The sequence below is a fragment of the Micrasema longulum genome, unplaced genomic scaffold (genome assembly GCF_059751315.1).
Source record: "Micrasema longulum isolate JH-2025_06_02 unplaced genomic scaffold, ASM5975131v1 h1tg001491l, whole genome shotgun sequence".
NCBI lineage: Eukaryota > Metazoa > Arthropoda > Insecta > Trichoptera > Brachycentridae > Micrasema > Micrasema longulum.
Window position 1 is genome coordinate 89,838 of NW_028278675.1, and position 18,030 is coordinate 107,867.

The 18,030-nt window shown below is 32.9% G+C and overlaps 2 protein-coding genes across 2 annotated transcripts in view; both read right to left on the bottom strand.

Moving 5' to 3' along the window:
• Positions 1–261: 261 nt before the first annotated feature.
• Positions 262–10,724, bottom strand: trus (programmed cell death 2 like trus). Its single transcript, XM_088236002.1, has 8 exons — positions 10,470–10,724; positions 10,108–10,274; positions 8,128–8,340; positions 7,489–7,580; positions 2,605–2,729; positions 1,216–1,357; positions 738–879; positions 262–586 (listed from the first exon to the last, which is right to left on the bottom strand). The coding sequence occupies exons 1-8, from the start codon at positions 10,566–10,568 to the stop codon at positions 325–327; spliced, it is 1,242 nt and encodes a 413-aa protein (XP_088092128.1). The 5' UTR covers positions 10,569–10,724; the 3' UTR covers positions 262–324.
• Positions 10,725–13,439: 2,715 nt separating this feature from the next.
• The window catches only part of LOC148275212 (uncharacterized), a 41,661-nt gene continuing 37,070 nt past the window's right edge, over positions 13,440–18,030 (bottom strand). Inside the window, exons 21-24 of the mRNA XM_088236005.1 lie at positions 15,623–15,853; positions 15,301–15,479; positions 15,003–15,224; positions 13,440–13,894 (exon numbers count right to left, since the gene is read on the bottom strand). Coding sequence (XP_088092131.1) covers positions 13,748–13,894; positions 15,003–15,224; positions 15,301–15,479; positions 15,623–15,853 — 779 coding nt within the window. The 3' untranslated portion in view covers positions 13,440–13,747. The remainder of the gene's footprint in view (positions 13,895–15,002; positions 15,225–15,300; positions 15,480–15,622; positions 15,854–18,030) is intronic.

An 18,030-nucleotide genomic window follows, 5' to 3' on the forward strand; every position in this document is an offset into this window, starting at 1 on the left:
ATGTAATAAAATATGGTATATTATGTAATGTTTTTCAAGTAAAACTATTATTAATGTAGGTTAAGTATGAATAATCTAAGCAATTTGTAAGAACCTGCTGACGAGTTGTATGTATACAACTCAGCAGGACTTAATTATGTAAATATTTTTGAAAAATAGACAAAAAAAAAACCTCCAACAGCAATGGCCAGTGAGAAACTTTTGTTTTCTTCAAATGTTTAACATACGGTCATTGTGTTATAAAAAGGAAAATAAAAAAAGTGAAAACAATGTTTTTATTTCATATGCATATATACATAGTTTATGTTGCAGAAATAGCTCCAGCTATGTCGGTTCAGACTGGACCAATACAGTTTCTGAGAGTATTTTAGTATCACTTTTCCAGCAACTCTTCTTACAAGTGTAAATAAGAACAGTCCCAAACTCTAAATGAGTTGCGCAAGAATCCATAATTTTTAAAGAAGGAATTATAGTCGGAAGTATTTGAAGCTCAAATATTTTTTCACTTCCACAATAGGAGCATGTGACAGAGTTCAAACTGGTGGGAACTCGAGCCATAAGAAGTGCTTGACCGCCCAAAGAATATCTATAAAAAAAATTGCTTTCATTAATAATTATCATCGGCACCAACTATTCATGCATAGTACAAAAACATAATATACATACAAGTATTTAGTTTACTGACAATTTTTTTAGTTTACCAAACGGTTAGTTTTTAAGTTATTATTTTGGTTTACCTTAATATTTGTTTTGGGTTCATTTGTACTCTGGTTAAAAAATTGTGAAAGAGCTCATTTCCATGAAGCGGAATTGCTTTTTCGTATTCCTCTACATCAGAACTCTTTGGTTCTTTTCCTTTACTTTTAAATATTTTCAGTTCTGCAAAATAAAACTATACACAATAAGTAAACAACAAAGAAGAAAAAAATAAATATTTATGAACTTCAATATACAACTGAACTCTGCGTGTGTTTGCAATATGGATTTTTTTAAATTTATACCTTAGTTAAAATAATATAAGCCTGAAAGAAATCAATTTAATATTATCAAAATCTTATTTAAAGCATAGTTTTTGCTAATTTTTATAATAAATCTTTCTGGATTGATAATCAAGCAATATTTTTTTTAAAAATACATTAACATATTACATTTCTTAAAGATAAAGAAAACAATTCCACACTCTGCCTCTGTAATGCATTTATGTAATTAATTTACCATTAACATTTTCCTTCTCGTATTGATCCAATAACATTTTCACATGATCTGATTTTTCATCCAAATACTCTTCTTCCACTGCAATGAATTTGGCAACAAACTGAATGACACCACTTCTTACAGCAACAGGTAGCTCTGGTACCTAAAATAAATGTAATGAATGCATGTTTTTCCCCCATTAATGACTGAATTTTCTTCTGATATTAATAATTCTATAATACGGTCTCCTAATTATAATATTCATATAATGCGGATTGAACGGTGCAATGTAAATTTTTAAAATCGTTAATATTTAGAATCGGATCAAATACTTTCATAATCAACTATTATGATCGTCTAGAGTACTTTCACATCTTTAGCTTAGAATTCAGAAGGATTTTGGCTGGTTTAACATCGGATTCTTTTCCCCTCTGCCTAGGATCCTCAGAACAGTGAACGAAATCTCACTAAATGGTACTGTCGATGTGTTCCTACAGCGAGGGCAGGCATTTAAGAAGTGAGCGGTGTTGTCTCTCCTGATTCCCGATGTCACACTTGCCATTTCCACCTAGATTATGCTATATACATACACTTTGTTAATTTAAGTAGATTTTAAGAATGTTTAGATTAAGTATTACTCATTAATGTCAATCTATTAGGGCTCACTTAAGCCTGTTGATTGGCTTAAATTTAAAAAAAAGGGGTTTTAAAAATTGTAATAACTTAAAACTTAAAGCCATAATGTTAGAACTTCAAACACAAATTATGTAAATTGGATTAATAAAGGATATTTTGGGTATAGACAATGATTTTTTTTAAACAACAATAATGAAATAATTTGTAAATATATTGGGTATTTGAATAAATTCTCGCTGTTTTTATTCGACGTCTCTCGGCTTCAATTCGTACGGCACCCAATTTCTTTCCGTTTGAATCATTCCTAATGCTTTAAACATTTTGCAACTGTCGTGTGATCAACTACCTATTAACTACCCACATACAGGCCATGCTTATGTGGGATTTATTTGTTTCAATATAGTGATACATGTACGAAAATATAAACAGGAAAATTGTAAATTAATAAATAACTCTTAATGATTCAGCAAGCTCATTTTGCATCTGACATGAGTCTTCATCAAGTATTGCTTCCAATTCTTCATCTTCAAACTTTTTTAATGCGCTAGAGCGTTCTTTATCTTCAACATCAAAATCAATTTTTTTCAAGCGTTGAAATCAATCTCTGCATATTGTTTCAGACAGAGCATGGTTCCCATAAGTCTCCACAAGAATTCTATGTACTTCAGCTGCAGATTTTAAAAAAAGTAATGCAGTAAAATTCCCCGCAAATACTCGATAACACCAACACCACCTGTCAGGAAACAGGGAGAACTTATTATAAATTTATTGTACCTGCGTCATTAGAGTGATGATGTTGTTAATCGGGAATTCGGGTAAATCAGCGGTCACTTCCGATTCGTTACCATCTATTTCTGCTGAAGCTCCGGGAATTACTTTTTTACATGGGCCACCCTTTTCTGTAAATTTAATTTATCATAAAGTTTATACATTGTGTTGGTGAAACCATTTTAAAACAGAACTGAATTAAAATAATCTCCGCATTTTACTTATATTTATGCTGATGACAGAAAGAAAATCACAAGCATTGTAATGGTCACTTAGCTAAATCAAAAATTTTAAGGCTAACATTCTTAAAATTGGAATGCATAAACAAAAGACATTAAAAAATATATATAATAAAGGTATTATCCTATACTAGTACACTTTTGGTCAGATCAAACTAATCGAATTTTAATTATTTCAAGCAGTAAACTAAATTTATTATCAGAAAATAAAGATATCATCGGTCGGTGAGCATTACCGCCAACCTACAATTTTGACAAAAATGCCATTTTCATATTGGGGGATCTATAACTCTTGTTGGATATTCCCTAATCATATGATGTGCGTGGGACCAATATTAGGCGAGCTTTCCAAAGAAGAACAGTACCGTGGATCGGAGTGAATAATGTGTTAGATTAAATTTTAAGAACAGTTTTTTCTGTCTCCTGTAAAAAGTTGATTAAGTAGATTTGCGGTAATGCACGCCGACCGACGATATGTTTTATAAATATATTGTTAAGTTCAACAAATTTATATTTAAAAAAATATTTATTTAAATTGTCATAAACATAATTTTAATCAGTTGTGTACATTTTAGTTCTTTAGGTACCGTACAGCCCGTGTCTAGCTTAAAGATGTATTTATGTCCGTACATAATATATCATCGCCCTAATTTGTAAAACTTGTAAATCCACAAAAGGTAAAAAATTATATTTTGTCATTTTCTGTTAAGACTTATCTATGTAAGTAAAACTTGTAATTAGTCACTTAAAGAAATTCTCGCTGTTTACCAACAGATGGTGTTTTATCTTAGCATATTTTTTTTTTTTTTTTTTCATAAATTTCATAAAAAGTACAAGTTTTTGTAAAATTCTAAACATAACTACTTTTACGCATCTAGTAAATTTTATCACTGTAACTCTCCAAAAAAAGAGAATACATTTACATTGGGAAATACTACAACCAACTTCATCATGACGCTGCACCGTTAGGCTTGAAATGACAGTATATCGTATCCCTCAACGTACAACTCGGCTGCAACAATTGTTTCATGTTGATATTTTAAGCACGAATAATAATAAGAATGCATCTTTTCCCAGAATTCTAAATAATTATAACACGTTTTTTACTGTTCGATATATATTTCCTCACTTTAAACAAATTTAAAGAAAATGTTAGAACCCTAATTGAAAATAATCATTATAATTTAATCTAACTGTACCTACCTATATATTTTTTTGTACACTTTAATATTGTAATTATTTTCTCTTGTTTGAAAGAAGAAAGGAGGGAAGGCTGATCTGGGGTTACTCCGTATGGATCCGACGGCAAAAGGCTTTTTAAGTCCGAGTAAATAAAAAACTTTTTCTTTTTTTTTATTATTTCATTATAATTGTAGTATTTTATTTATTTTTTTCGCGTGGAATGATGCGGAGTGGCTTTTAAAAGGTATGCTTTTCTTCTTTTTTTGACATTGTATTTAGTTATGTATAGAAAACTATAATCGGCCTATAACTTTGGTTTATTTATAAATATTTAATTTTTGTTATAATGGTTTTCTTTTAATAAATAAAATAAAAATATGTTATTCAGCCGAAGTGTAAATGACAACCATAGTGTTAAACGTGTCTACACTTCTATATTCCCTTCTCTAAAATGTTCTTCATTCCTAATGTAATTTGTTAGTGTTAAACATGTTGAATTTCAAGACAAAAAAGTTTGCGGGTAATTTTACTGCGTTACTTTTTTTTAAAATCCACAGCTAAAGCATATAAAATTCTTGTGGAGACTTACGGTGACCATGCTCTGTCGGAACATCACCGAACACCATCATCATCATCTCTGCTCTGCACCATGATCAGCTGGGTGTAGTGCATTATGAGCTCCTCAAACAAGATCGATATCGGCTACAACTAATGCGTTTGAGCTGAGCACTGAGGAAAAACGGCTGCAGAACGAGGAGAGACATAACAAATTAACTTTGCAACATGATAATGCTCGACCCCATTCGCCGTATTCACCGGACATTGCTCCTTCCGATTACCACTTGTTCCGATTGATGACTCATGGCCTGGCTGAGCAGTGCTTCCATTCTTATGAACATGGTAGAAAATGGCCCAATTCATGGATAACCTCAAAAGATGAGTCGTTCTTTCGAGATAGTATTTGTATGCTGCCAGAAAGATGGGAGTTGCTAGCGATGGATAATACTTTCGATGACATGTTCTTTACTAATTTTAAAAATATAAAGCATCAATTAACACATTGTCGTCGGGACACGGCATTTGCCGTTTTTCGCGGACTGTCGGTCAACCGCGGGACACGGCAAATGCCGTTTTTGTCGACTGTCGGTTGTTGGCGGGAAACGGCATTAAACGGGTTTGTTATCAGCGTGAAATAAAATGCCTTGAAGGGTGATTTGCTACCTGGGGTGCTAGGCGACAGTCTGTCGACGTTATTTGAGATGCCTTGTCCGGATTGGCTAGTGTGCCACTTGTAAAGGCGTCGCCAGAAATCTAGAGTTTTATGCGATCTCAATCTCCAGTTTAGTTTGAGTCATTTCACGTATTGGACTATTTTTCATACCGCTCGCACTGTTTTGTTTACTGTTTGTTATTTTCTTATTTGAATATATGAGCATTGTATAGGACGTTACCCCTACAAAAATGTCTTTACAAGCCAATGATAGTGACGATGAAGTGTATGCCGACAATTTATCTAATTGTTCATGGAATGATGACATTGAAGAGTTGTCAGACAAAGAACCGAGTGATGATGAACAAATACCAAGACCTAGAACGTTTCACCGTCGCACTATTGAAAGTGATTCTGATTCGGAGACGAGCTCAGATGAGGATGTGGACGAGTGGTCATCGTTTGATAATCCTCCAGTTCTGGAATCGTTTTTAGGCCGCCGCGGTTTGAATTCAAATGTCCATTGTCCTCAAACTGTAAGTGATGCGATAGAGTTATTTATCGGTGATGATTTGTTTGAATATTTTATAAACGAATCTAATAGATATTACCACCAAAACTCACATAATTACAAATTATATAAAAAATCGGGAAAGTGGAAAAATATTACTTTGAAAGAAATGAAAAAGTTTTTGGGGCTGATTATTTTGATGGGACAAGTTCGAAAGGATATAAGGGACGAGTACTGGTCTACTGAACCAACAACCGAAACTCCTTATTTTGCTAAAACGATGTCCAGAGACCGGTTTCGGCAGATATGGAAAGCGTGGCATTTTTCTAACAATGAAGAAATCATAGATAGTTCCGACCGATTATGCAAAGTAAAACCAATTATTGACCACTTTTTACCTAAATTTATTTATTTTTGATGATCAAATGTCAAATATGATTTCTTTGAGAATTTCGATCGAAAATATTATTTGGTTTAGAAATTGTGTCAATTTTAAGAAAGCGATATATTTTTGCGCTAATCGCGAAAAACACCCGCTATAGGCTAGAGTCTATTGTTCGAAGCGCCCGACTACAATGTGTTAAGAAGTTCAGCCCTACGGGGGTTAGGATATAAAAAAAGTATACTTACGTGCTGTAAAAATTAGAGCATTCATTAGTACAGCAAAGTTCCTTGAAAATGTATGAAAAAAATCGTAAGAATAAAAACAAACTACTTTACATGATGCACTAGTTCTTCCAAATCAACCAATGATAAGATAATTGTGATAGGTGATAGGTTTCCGGCAAGCCAACTGACGAATCAGCAGAACTCATCGAGAAGAAGGGGAAAAGAACTTGAGATATCACACGTGAAGTAATTTATAAAATATAAAACTTAAAAAATCAAAGGGTTGATAATACGATACTTAAAAAAATTATATTAGTTTAGTTTAATAGTCGATTAGTAAAAAAATAATAATCACTGAGCTTAAAGTTCCCAATATATCCGTACAGTGTGGAGTTTTTTTTTTTACATTGAAAAAAACACTTTGCTACAATAAGGATGTTCAGTGCTACGGAAAATTGGATTTAAACAAATGTTTCCAAAAAAATTAGAGCATTTAATTGTATGGCGAAGTTTCTCGAAAATGTATGAAAAACTTTTGAAAAAAATATATATTTAAATTTGTCGCAACAGAGAGAAAAAACCTTTTTTAAAAGGGAATATGGAGGGAGGAAATCCAGCCAGTCTGCAAACATTTGGACATACTCAAAACATTGTTTAATAATATATCATATAAAATGTTTTTTGATAAATATGAACTATGTCACAAGTTCTTTCAAATCAATCAACAAACTAGAGCGTTGTTATGCGTTGTGATAGTTTTTCCGTTTCGGGGAAGCCAACTCATCAGTCAGGACAACTCACCGATGACTAGTTAACATCACGGGTGGAATAATTTCAAAATTACAAAACTTTAAATCATAGCTATGATAATACGATACAAAAAATATATATTTTTAGCTCAGTTTGATAGTCTCTATCAACAAACTAAAAATACCACTGAACTTTCTCACTTTGCTACAGAATTAAAAACTGTTTTTACTCTTCCTTAAAAAAAAAAATGTTCAGGATTTATGAGTTTTACAAGTTAGGCTGACGATATGTATTTATGTTGAGTTGAAGAATGTACATATTCATGCAGGGATTTAAATTGCACACTTGAAATCAAAACTCTAGTGCCTCTGTTGGGACTGGTTACTAACCTCGAGATGAATCGTTTGATATTGTCATTTTCTCAACGAATGATTCCATCTGTTCCATATCAGATGTATCATCTTCACTGTCATCCGACATTCTGAAATATAATTGAAAATTGTTATTAACTAATATTAATTAAGTTATAATTTTGAATCCAAGCCATAGTCAAATGTTTTTGTTTTTTGCTAATGGTATTTTATATCTTTTGCTTACACATTTTATGTCAAAAATATTTTACAAAAATACTAAATCAAACATAAATTAAAATGGGAAAAATGATAGTGAAAAAAGATTCTAAAGAGATCTGAAAATTGGTGGTGAATGAAACTGAGTAATTTTTCCCTTATCTTATTTCTTCCCTCGCTAACACTACTGACTGCTTTTACATATTTATGTGGAAACAATTGTTTACTTTTGATTGTTTGATTCCCATTTTCTATCGCAGTTAATTATGGACTTAGGTAATTCGAAATGGCCTTAAATCAAAATATTTAGGTTTACCCATATATTAAGAGCGAACTAAGAACGCAAGATTTTGTAGATTTCATCACTATGCTACTGCATATACATATAATTATACATATATTCGTTTTAAACCTTTCATAGTAATGTGACAGAATGCAAGAACAAATACATACAACTACCTTTCAGCACAACTAAGCAGTTGGTTATCAATTGATTTGATAGAAAAGGGATCCGTTGCAGGTTCGGTTATGTCAGCATCGTCTCCCCACTCGTCCGCTCCAGAACACCATGGATCCAACACCTTGGTGCCTTCTATATTTTCAGTCCCGTTAGGAGAATTTACTTTTTTATCATAATGTTTGTCAATATACTGACTGCGAAAACAGCTCCAACTGTAAGAATATATTATTGGTAGCCAATTTTAACTATGAAATTTTAATAACGATAATATTGATTGGCTTTACATTATTACAAAATATAAATTATAAAAATCATATATCGTTATTATTGTAGAGATACCACTGTAAAAATAATATACAAAAGAAACAAAAATTCATATATTTTAGTGATATTCATCATAGCCTGTATTTTTAAATTTATAAAGAGGTAAAACAGAGCATTAAAAAAATAAAGGATATTTACATAGCAATGAAATACATATTATTGAAATACATATTAGCAGTAAAAATAGTAAACAAAAAACCCCACAAAGGCATGGCCTGTTCGTGGGTATACAAGAAATGTTTATGAATTTTTGTTCCTATAATAGACAGGTATAATATTTTTGTGTAATATAAGGGAAAAGAATATATTCTGTAAAAGATTATAAGGTACTTTTTTATTTTATAGTAATTAAAAAAGGATATAAAAAATATATAAAAATATTCCTTATTGTTAAAGGGCGACAAAATATATCATAGTAAAAAAAGAGTTAATATTTTTAGTTTGAATCCAGGAGAGTGTGTGTTTTTTAAAAGAAGGAACATTTCGAAAGTTTGGGATCAATGAAATATTATCAGTAAAAAAAAGGATTAAATATTTTTGGGCCTATAAAATATGCATGTCTCTGCACTAGCCTCGTTTTACAATGTGGTATTTCTAGCACACAATTCCTTCTTTGACTTGATCTATTTGAATTACTTGTATAATACATTTTGGTTCTTAAATATACAGGTTGTTCATTAAACCCTGTATATTTCAAACATTGAAAACTATATATTTGTCTTATTTCCAAAAGTTTAGCTTCTTGGAACAATTGGAAAGAGGGAAAAGTCCGATTTTTGTGAAGCAAGTGCATAATATACCATTTTAATAGTATTTAGCTGGGTGTAAATACTTAACCGTTTGAACACATAGGTTAAATATCTCAGTTTATTAATAATTACTTCAAGACGATTAGTCTATTTGAGACCACTACATAGATAGGATCTACACTGTGCCAGCAGGTGTCCTGCGAGACATCGACCGTCCCATATGGTTTGAGAATGTCAAATATTTTTTTGAAATTTGTGTTTTGCGAAGAATAATGGCTTAAAAATCTCACATTCGTGGTACCGGATTAGATTTCTGAAATAATAAATAATTGGCTTTACAGTTTTCGCTTTCTCTACATACATACATCTTCTCGCATGAGAATACACACGCCGATTATTTCGACTTTAGACATGTCCATCTTCAAATATTTGTTGGATTTGGTCATATCATGTCTTTCTCGGTCTTCCTCCATTTCTACATCCATCAACGTTCGCATCGTAAATATTTTTGGCCGTTTTTTCGCTGTCCATTCGCTCTACATGTCCAAACAAGGGAGATATCCTTTCTTGATTTTGTCAATAATGCTTATCTCAGCCTTACATAATGTATGGATCTAGACATTTGTGCATCTATCGTACATAGTTTTACCATACATTGAGATTGCAATTCAACAGCATTCAGCCTACTTTCATCCCTGTTTTTCATAGTCCATACTTCGCTTCCATACTTGGATGGAATCGGAACCGGGATTCTTTCAAAAACTAACACATTCGATTAATCGACATTCATCAGCAAATCTTCGAAACTTAAGTCATGTATAAAACATGTACATGAAAAAGTAATTAATTAGAATTGGCCTTTTTACGAAAATTAGGTACCTACTTATTTAATTGAAATTATAATACCTGTTTGAGTTATTCCAACAACTGGGTTTGATGCACGCGTATATATAAAGAGTTCTGTGGTAAGGAGAGTTGGGGAGGGGGGCGTAGCACTGCACAACTAGAGGCCTCGGTAACAAACAAACTTCGCACTTGGAATCCAACTCAATATCGGGCAATGGAGGCCAGTCCTACAAACAGTCAATGTTAGACGGATTTGTGTCTTATGGTATAGGTTATAATGCTTTATCAATTAAAATAGCGCACAACATGAGCCCAATACTCGGGGCCAAATAAAACACGAATAAGTAAAGGAGAATAAATAAATTATACCCGTTATAAACCAATAATAAATTATTTTTAAAAAATATTGTCAGAATACATACTGGTAAACCTCCAAGTTTGTTAGTTACGTACGACACGTCGTTTTTATATTCTTCTGAAATATTTTCATCTTCGAAACCGAGATGTATTTTAACAGACATTTTTTTTGTTTACTAAAATACTCAAAAGTATAAAATGTTTTGAAAAGATTACGGGGAACACATGGCACATTATTTGACACACAATAGTAGACACAATACACAATTGACAGTTGTCAAATGTCATAGACAGTCATAGATTTCGACCAAATTAGTGATGCGCATATTCGATTGATTGAAACAATCGAATAGTTCGGACCGATGTTGCTAACCCTGTTATGGCTTGAAATAATCGAATAGTTTTTATTGGTTCCCCAACAGGTCAGGAAGCCCATTCCATGTCCGCTCCCTAGTTGGAGCATATGGTATCCACAAAGAACCTCCATGCATTTCTATCCGCTACCAACTACTTTGCGTCCTCCCAAGTCAGGTTCTCGCCCCGAAGTTCTGACATAAACTGACGAAGAACGGTCAGCAGTGGACGTCCAGGACGTCAAGAACCTGATGCCTTGTAAAGTAGGCAAGCGTGATTAAGGCTCTCAGGAGGCATCCGCAGTATATGGCCTAGCCAACTGTATCGTCAACGGAATTTGCTGCGTCCGTTATTTTATTACTTCATTCCTTACAAAGTCAAACCACTGCACACCTAAGATTCTTCTGAGGCGTCTATTCTCAAAACTCAGAAATTTGTTGTTTTGGGCCCTTAGTGGGGTATCACAATTCGCATCCATAGAGGAGAATAGGTGTTATGCAGGCGTTATATAGGCGGCTTTTGGTTTTCGCTGAGTTAATATCAGCCGACAGCCTTCATACTGTTGAATGTGAACAGTTCTTTTCGAAAGCTGCCATTTTCTGCAACTTAATACTCCCAGATATTTGAAACTCGACCCTTTCGATGGTTTGGTTTGACAGAGTCAGAGCATTTTGAGCATCAAGGCACGAAGTATTACACAGTACATGGGTTTTTGCAATATTGATTTTTAAACCCATGCATGCGGAGTATTTATTTTGCTTTTCTACAGTGACCTGAAGACTCCCGACTGAATCGTCAATTATAACTGCATCATCGGCATATTCTAGGTCGCAGAGTTTTTGGGAAGGGGAGATGGATATTACTTGATCTAGTGGAATAGACTTCTTTACGATGAAGTCCATAAGGATTATAAAAAGCAACCGTGAAAGGACACAACCTTGGCGAACTCCGGTGATGACCTTAAACCAATCTGTGACAACATTGTTAATTTTGATTCGGCATTGACTACTTAAGTGAAGGGCTTTAGTAAGTTCGATTAGTTTTATAGGCATCCCATATGCTTCTAGTATTTTCCAAAGTTATCTACTACGAGACTATCAAACAGTTTTTCATAATCTACGAAGCACGGCTATTAAGTTCCTTATTCTGTAGAACACAGCAAATGTTGTGGATATGATAGGTAGGAAAATCGCCTGGTTCTCTCTTAATACTCTCATAATGGATTCTTGAACTCTTTGCAGTAATATGTATGCAAGTATTTTTCCCGGTACACTAAGTAGCATGATGCCACAATAATTACCATTAGTTAATTATATCACAGGTTAATGGATCACCCTTTTTATGCAATGTGGTGATCTCCCCGTTCACCTAGTCTTTTGGGCACCTCTCTTGTTCACAAGCTTCGGTCATTAGTTGGTATAAAAAGCCAATAATGCCTGTGATGCTGCTTTTGAGGCATTCTGGGTGTATCGTCAACTCCTGATACCGTTCTATTTTTCAAGTGTGACGCAGCCATTTTTATTTCAGTCAGTGTCGGAGAACCATCAGGAATGTTGACTGCCCGAGGAATGCTTGATGCAGCCCGAGGAATGCTTGAATACATGATGCTAATACGTGAATAAATGAAGTGAAGTAAATAACAGAACACACAGGCTTGACAAAAATCACATTTCAATTATTTTGTTCGCACTGCGGGAATTTAACTCAGAACCTTCTCTGCGGAATTAAGGGTCTTAACCGTTACACTATGGAAGCCGCCAAGTTTAATGTGGTTAATTGGTTCCGTAAGATAGAAGACTGGTGAGGTATGTAATTGTTAGCTTTTTGGAAGGAGTGAAATTTTTTCTGGATATTACAGTTCTTTAAGATTTTTTTCAGTCTTGATCAGATATTTTTGGGTTACCTATTTTCTGATTTTTCTAGTTGGTGTATTTTAAACAGATTTCTTGGAGATTTGTTCAGAAATAGAAAAATTCTTGTTTTAATCTTTCAGGATTACGCTTTATATCTTTTCACATTTCCTCGTTTTTAAAAGGTAATCTATTACACAATATTTCACCACATTACACAAATTGGTTGATTGTAAAAAAGTGAATCTAATGATTTATAAGATAATATTTCAAAGTCTTTAACTTTGTTTTTTTTTTACAAAAACAAAGTAGAAGAACAACAAAACTACTTGGGTGCTTAAAAAAATATTTCACAAATTTAGTAATTTTAACTTTTAGGCGGGTACTGATTTCGCTAAATTTGGTGGTAACATGTTACATGTTAAAGAAAAAAATTGATCGGCCTTAAGGCCTCAGTAAGTCAATTAATAAGTTTCAAATTGCTTTCTGTGTCTCTTGTTTGTTTATCGGGTTCGGACTTCAGACCTTGCCACTCCAATGTACAGCGACAGATATTGCCTTGTCAGTGACCATCCTAAAATCATCATCTTCACAAGTTAACTGCATTTGTGGACACTGCAGCAGATGACGATCATCGCTTTTACGTCTTTAATTTTTCTGAAAATATTTATTTCTTAAAAGAGGTTCTCCATCCCCGTTGAAGTATTTGTCATTATCAAAAGAACTTTAGAAGTGTAGACAATTAAATCAAAGGCTTGTCTGTAAATATTTATTTGGACATATTGAAAATGTTGTTTCGTGTTTTTCCAAAAGGACATTTGAAAGAAAACATACAGTTTATAAATTCTTATATTTGCAATCTTATTTACTAAGTATTTTGGCAGCATTGTATTTTATTCACTAAACTTAGACTTAATTATAAAATATAAATGCAATCACAACTTATTCATAATATTATGTGAGACCCTTGTTTTTGTAAATATTACATACTTAAGAGTACAATATAACTTAGTAATAGGAAATATTATAATGCCTCTCGGTTTCACATTATAATTACATAAGTAATTAATTTTACTCTTAACTAGACACTTATATATTAATAGGATATTTGTTTAGTTTTGGCCAAATTCATAGGAAGACTATTTAAAGCAGACTGCTCCGATTTCTAGTTTAAAGGCTTGATCCGGTTTTCCAATATCTTGGACAGCCACATCTACAATTGGTAATCTCTTGGAAAGATCTGTATCATAGATAATTATTGTTTTGGCCCATTCTGCTCTCTTGAACTGGAAGAATAAATATATTTTAGTTGGTTTTGTACAAGAAACTGCATACAAATCCATTGATGTTTAATTTTTTATAAAAATAAATAGTTTAGTTTATATTATTTTCCCAAAATTTTTTAGAACATTTTTGGAAACTCCCAAAAAACTTGTGTCAGAAAATTTGAATCGAGTTGTGATAGAGTGGGATTAAAAACTCAGACTTTTTTTTGATCCATGAGTCCACAATACTACCATGAGACCACAATCCGAATCAAAGATTAGTATATTTTGATCTAATTGATATATTTTGTAATATTAAAAAAATCAGACACATACATTTACTCTGTTTCCAATCATAATATAATAAGCCATGTATTAAATGTACATATTTGCAAAAAACTGTATTTTATCATTATCACAAGATTTTCTATTAATATTTTAAAAATAATGTAAGGTTTTTACTTTTTTTTTTTGAAAAAAATAAATATTTGTGTTTTTATGATTTACCCAAATATTTCATTTTGAGATCCATTTTCAACGAGTTGTAAATAACTCAGTATTAGAAATTATTACCACTCACATATTCATATACCTACTTTATTTATTTTATTTGACACACAAATAATATTATCAACAGACAATACATAAGCTTTAAAACAAAACATTATTTATGCCCCATATTATCACTATCATTTGATTGTTATCCTGAGTTCCTATCTGACCTCTCCAAAATCAGCGTCCCATTCCCTACTAATATTTTAACTCTCTTGTCCCCACCCAATAAACATACATTTAACATTTTATGTAAATATGTAGTTATAAATGGTATTAATTTGTAAATAAGTTATATATTATGTAAAGTGCATGTAATATTAAATACTAACACACTTACTTGTATGTATAGTACTAACACATGTGTAAATATTTAAATAAGTCAATCTTAAACCTGACACTGGCTAGAACACCCTAATTAGGGGTGAAAAAAGCCAAAAAAAAACTAAGAAGAAGTATGAAAAAAACATTATTTAGGTATTTACTCTTTTTGTCTGACTTCAAGACTTGACATGAGTAATTTCACATTTACTCCAATGAAAAAAGTCGAGGAAATTAACTGTAACTTGATATTTACCTGGCATTCATCAAAATCAGAAGTGTATCTAAAGCGATGGCTTCCTCTTGGAGTAAGCTCAGCATCGTTCCAAGACAGGAGTTTCAGTCCTCTCTTGAAAGTTCTCAACTCCTTGTCATAATAAGCAACAGAGTTCTTGCAGTGGTATGTAATGTTCTGAGTTGCGTGTGTAGAAAGCAATTGCAAGAAGCTTATCTGGTTACTATCTGCTTTGTAGGTAAGCTGAAAAGGGCATTTTTATTAATAGGAACCAAAAATAAATTAGCAACTAAAACATACACTATGATGTAAAACAAACCTTCATTCCACTAGACATTTCACTGAGCCAGGTATCATCATCCTCATCACTTCCAACATGAACAATTTCCTGAGTTTGTGATGGCATTGGGAGAACGCAAGTGGATCGAGTTGGCATCTCGCAGTGGACCAAAATGGCATCTCGTATATCTCCAGAATTAGGATCGACCCAGTATTGACCTGGATGGATTCATTATTTATAAATTAATACAAGACAGAAAAATAACAAAAAAAATAAAATATTCCGACTAAGCAAGATAATTTAAAATTTAATTCAACACCAATATGAGAGATTTTTTATCACCAAAGCAAAATAATCTCACCACTTGGCAGATCAGGATAAGCAACATTAAGGTCTCGACAAGTTCTTGCTGGGGACGACTTCTGTCCGTCTGGTTTCTTGAACCTTTCAAAGGAAGCTTTGAGCTGCTCGTACGCTTTCATCACAACCTCCTTGCGCTCTTCATCTGTGATATCCTTGCCAAACAGTCGAGGGAGTCCATTAGATGGATCATCTCCCTGATCATCAGGCCCTTTTTGGTTGTTTGCTTGACCTAAAAAAAAATTATCTTTAAAATTATAAAATTTAGTCACTTTCACTAACAACTGTAGCAGTATCCATCAGTCCAAAAAGTAGATTACCAATTCTATTTACTCTACCACTATATTATCAATATATTACTTAAATATGTATTAATATATTACTTAAATGTAATTATGAAAATAAACCGCTTCAGGGCTGTGATTATAAACGCTATCTTCAACGGTACATATCGAGACGGTATTAATTAAAATCTATATAAATATTTATTTGTGAAAATGTGTATCTTGATAAAAAAAAATAAAGTATCTTTGTTGGTAACCTATGTAATTGAACATGTTTAGGAAAAATATTGCAAACATATTCCATTTTTCATGCAGAAAACTTAATTTTCCTTTGTAGATAAAATTGAAGGGAAATTTTATCTTCCCATTAGAATAAGGATCAATGATAACTATAAGAAATTAATACACATTTCTTTAAAATCAGCCCTGGCTTTGATATGTGCCGCAGACGCCTCGAGAGAGCCTTTATCAAAGTTGCCTCTTCTTCAGACCTGCGGACTCCCCCCGTCCTGGGAGGCCGTCGATGATAATCTTTCGTCGTTATTAATCTGAACTGGATCCGTTTCCGGTTTACAAACCTGATACGAGTTTTATTGAAAAAAATATTTCAGAGTATACTTTTCTTATAAAACAAGATGTTTTAAATATAAAATTCATATCGATTTAATGTGAAATAAATCACGGCTTGTGTAAAGTACAAATATTTCAGTGACAGAAGTCTGAGTCAGTTGTTGTGTGACTTTGAAAAAATTCTAACCTGCAAAAAGACTACCCGCCAAGGTAATATATAATCATTTTTCTGTTCATCTATCTTGGAGAATCAACTGTCTGCATCTGACACACCACTCAAAGTTTGAAATCAGTTCTCATTATCACAAAAATGGCAGAAAAGTGTAAAAAGTGCACCTACATTATGACAAAGGAAGAATTTGTCAAATGTTGCAAATGCGCTAATGGATATCATTATAACTGCGGCGGCATTAATCTGCAGAAATTTAAATCAATGACTGGCAGGCAGCTTGATTTATGGCGCTGTATCACATGCAAGGATGACGTAAATAATGTAACAAATCCAGCTAAAAACATACAAAACGCCCGGACATTGAAACTTCCCGAATCTGACAGCCGCGGGCGACCACAAACACAAACACAAAGCCGACCACAGACACCACAGAGTTTATCGGCAATGGAAGATTTTACCTCAGAAAAAAATCAAAGCATAGACATAGATGTATTTACGTCATTAATAGACAATAAACTCTCCAATTTGAAATCGGATTTAATAAACATGATAAATATTAAATTCTCCGATTTTGAAAAAACTTTGAGTTGTCTAACTGACCAATATACAGACATTATTGATAAAATTGATCGTGGTATTAAACAACAAGACAATTTAAGGTTCCTACCAGAGGAAATAAATTATTTAAAAGAAAAAACACTAAATGTCGAAAAACAACTACATATAAAACACGAGGAAATATCAAAAAACATAGAAGCATTTAATAATAATGTAAAAGAGAAACAAAATTCGTATGCACTTTCTTACGCCCAAGCAGTAATTAAAAAGCAACCGAGGGAACAACAACATGCTATTGTCATAAGCTCAGACGATCCTCTATATAAAGGGGATTGTCTTGACAAAATGATAAAAAAACAAGTTAATGTTCGCACGCTGGGTATAGGAATAACTGGGATTCGAAAAACTACGCAAGACAAAGTTGTTGTCACGATGCCTTCCGCTGAGGATAAAATCAGATTCACATCTGAGTTAAAGAAGAGTCTAAATAACAAAATAACTATTTCAGATACCAAACAATTCAGCCCATTGGTAATTATCAGGGGTCTGATAAAAGACACAAAAGACGAGGACTTAATCGAATCCCTAAAACTACAAAACAAGAACCTTAATATTGACTTTAATCAAAAAATTAACATTAAGTTTAAAACAAACCAGAGAAATACCCTATTATGCAATGTAATCCTAGAAACATCACCACACAACTGGAAAACTTTAGTTGAAGCTAGCAGAGTCAATGTGGGCTATCAACGATTAGCAGTAGAAGATAGGTCACCATTAGTGCAATGTTACCGGTGTATGGGCTATGGACATACTCAACGAGTT

Bases quoted from the DNA above. Each gene is read 5' to 3' on its own strand.
- trus (XM_088236002.1), bottom strand. From the start codon at position 10,568: ATGTCTGTTAAAATACATCTCGGTTTCGAAGATGAAAATATTTCAGAA. The intron at 7,581-8,127 runs GTAGTTGTATGT...ATTATATTTCAG, and splicing joins CTGCTTAGTTGTGCTGAAAG to AATGTCGGATGACAGTGAAG. The intron at 880-1,215 runs GTAAATTAATTA...TTTATTTTGCAG, and splicing joins CGAGAAGGAAAATGTTAATG to AACTGAAAATATTTAAAAGT.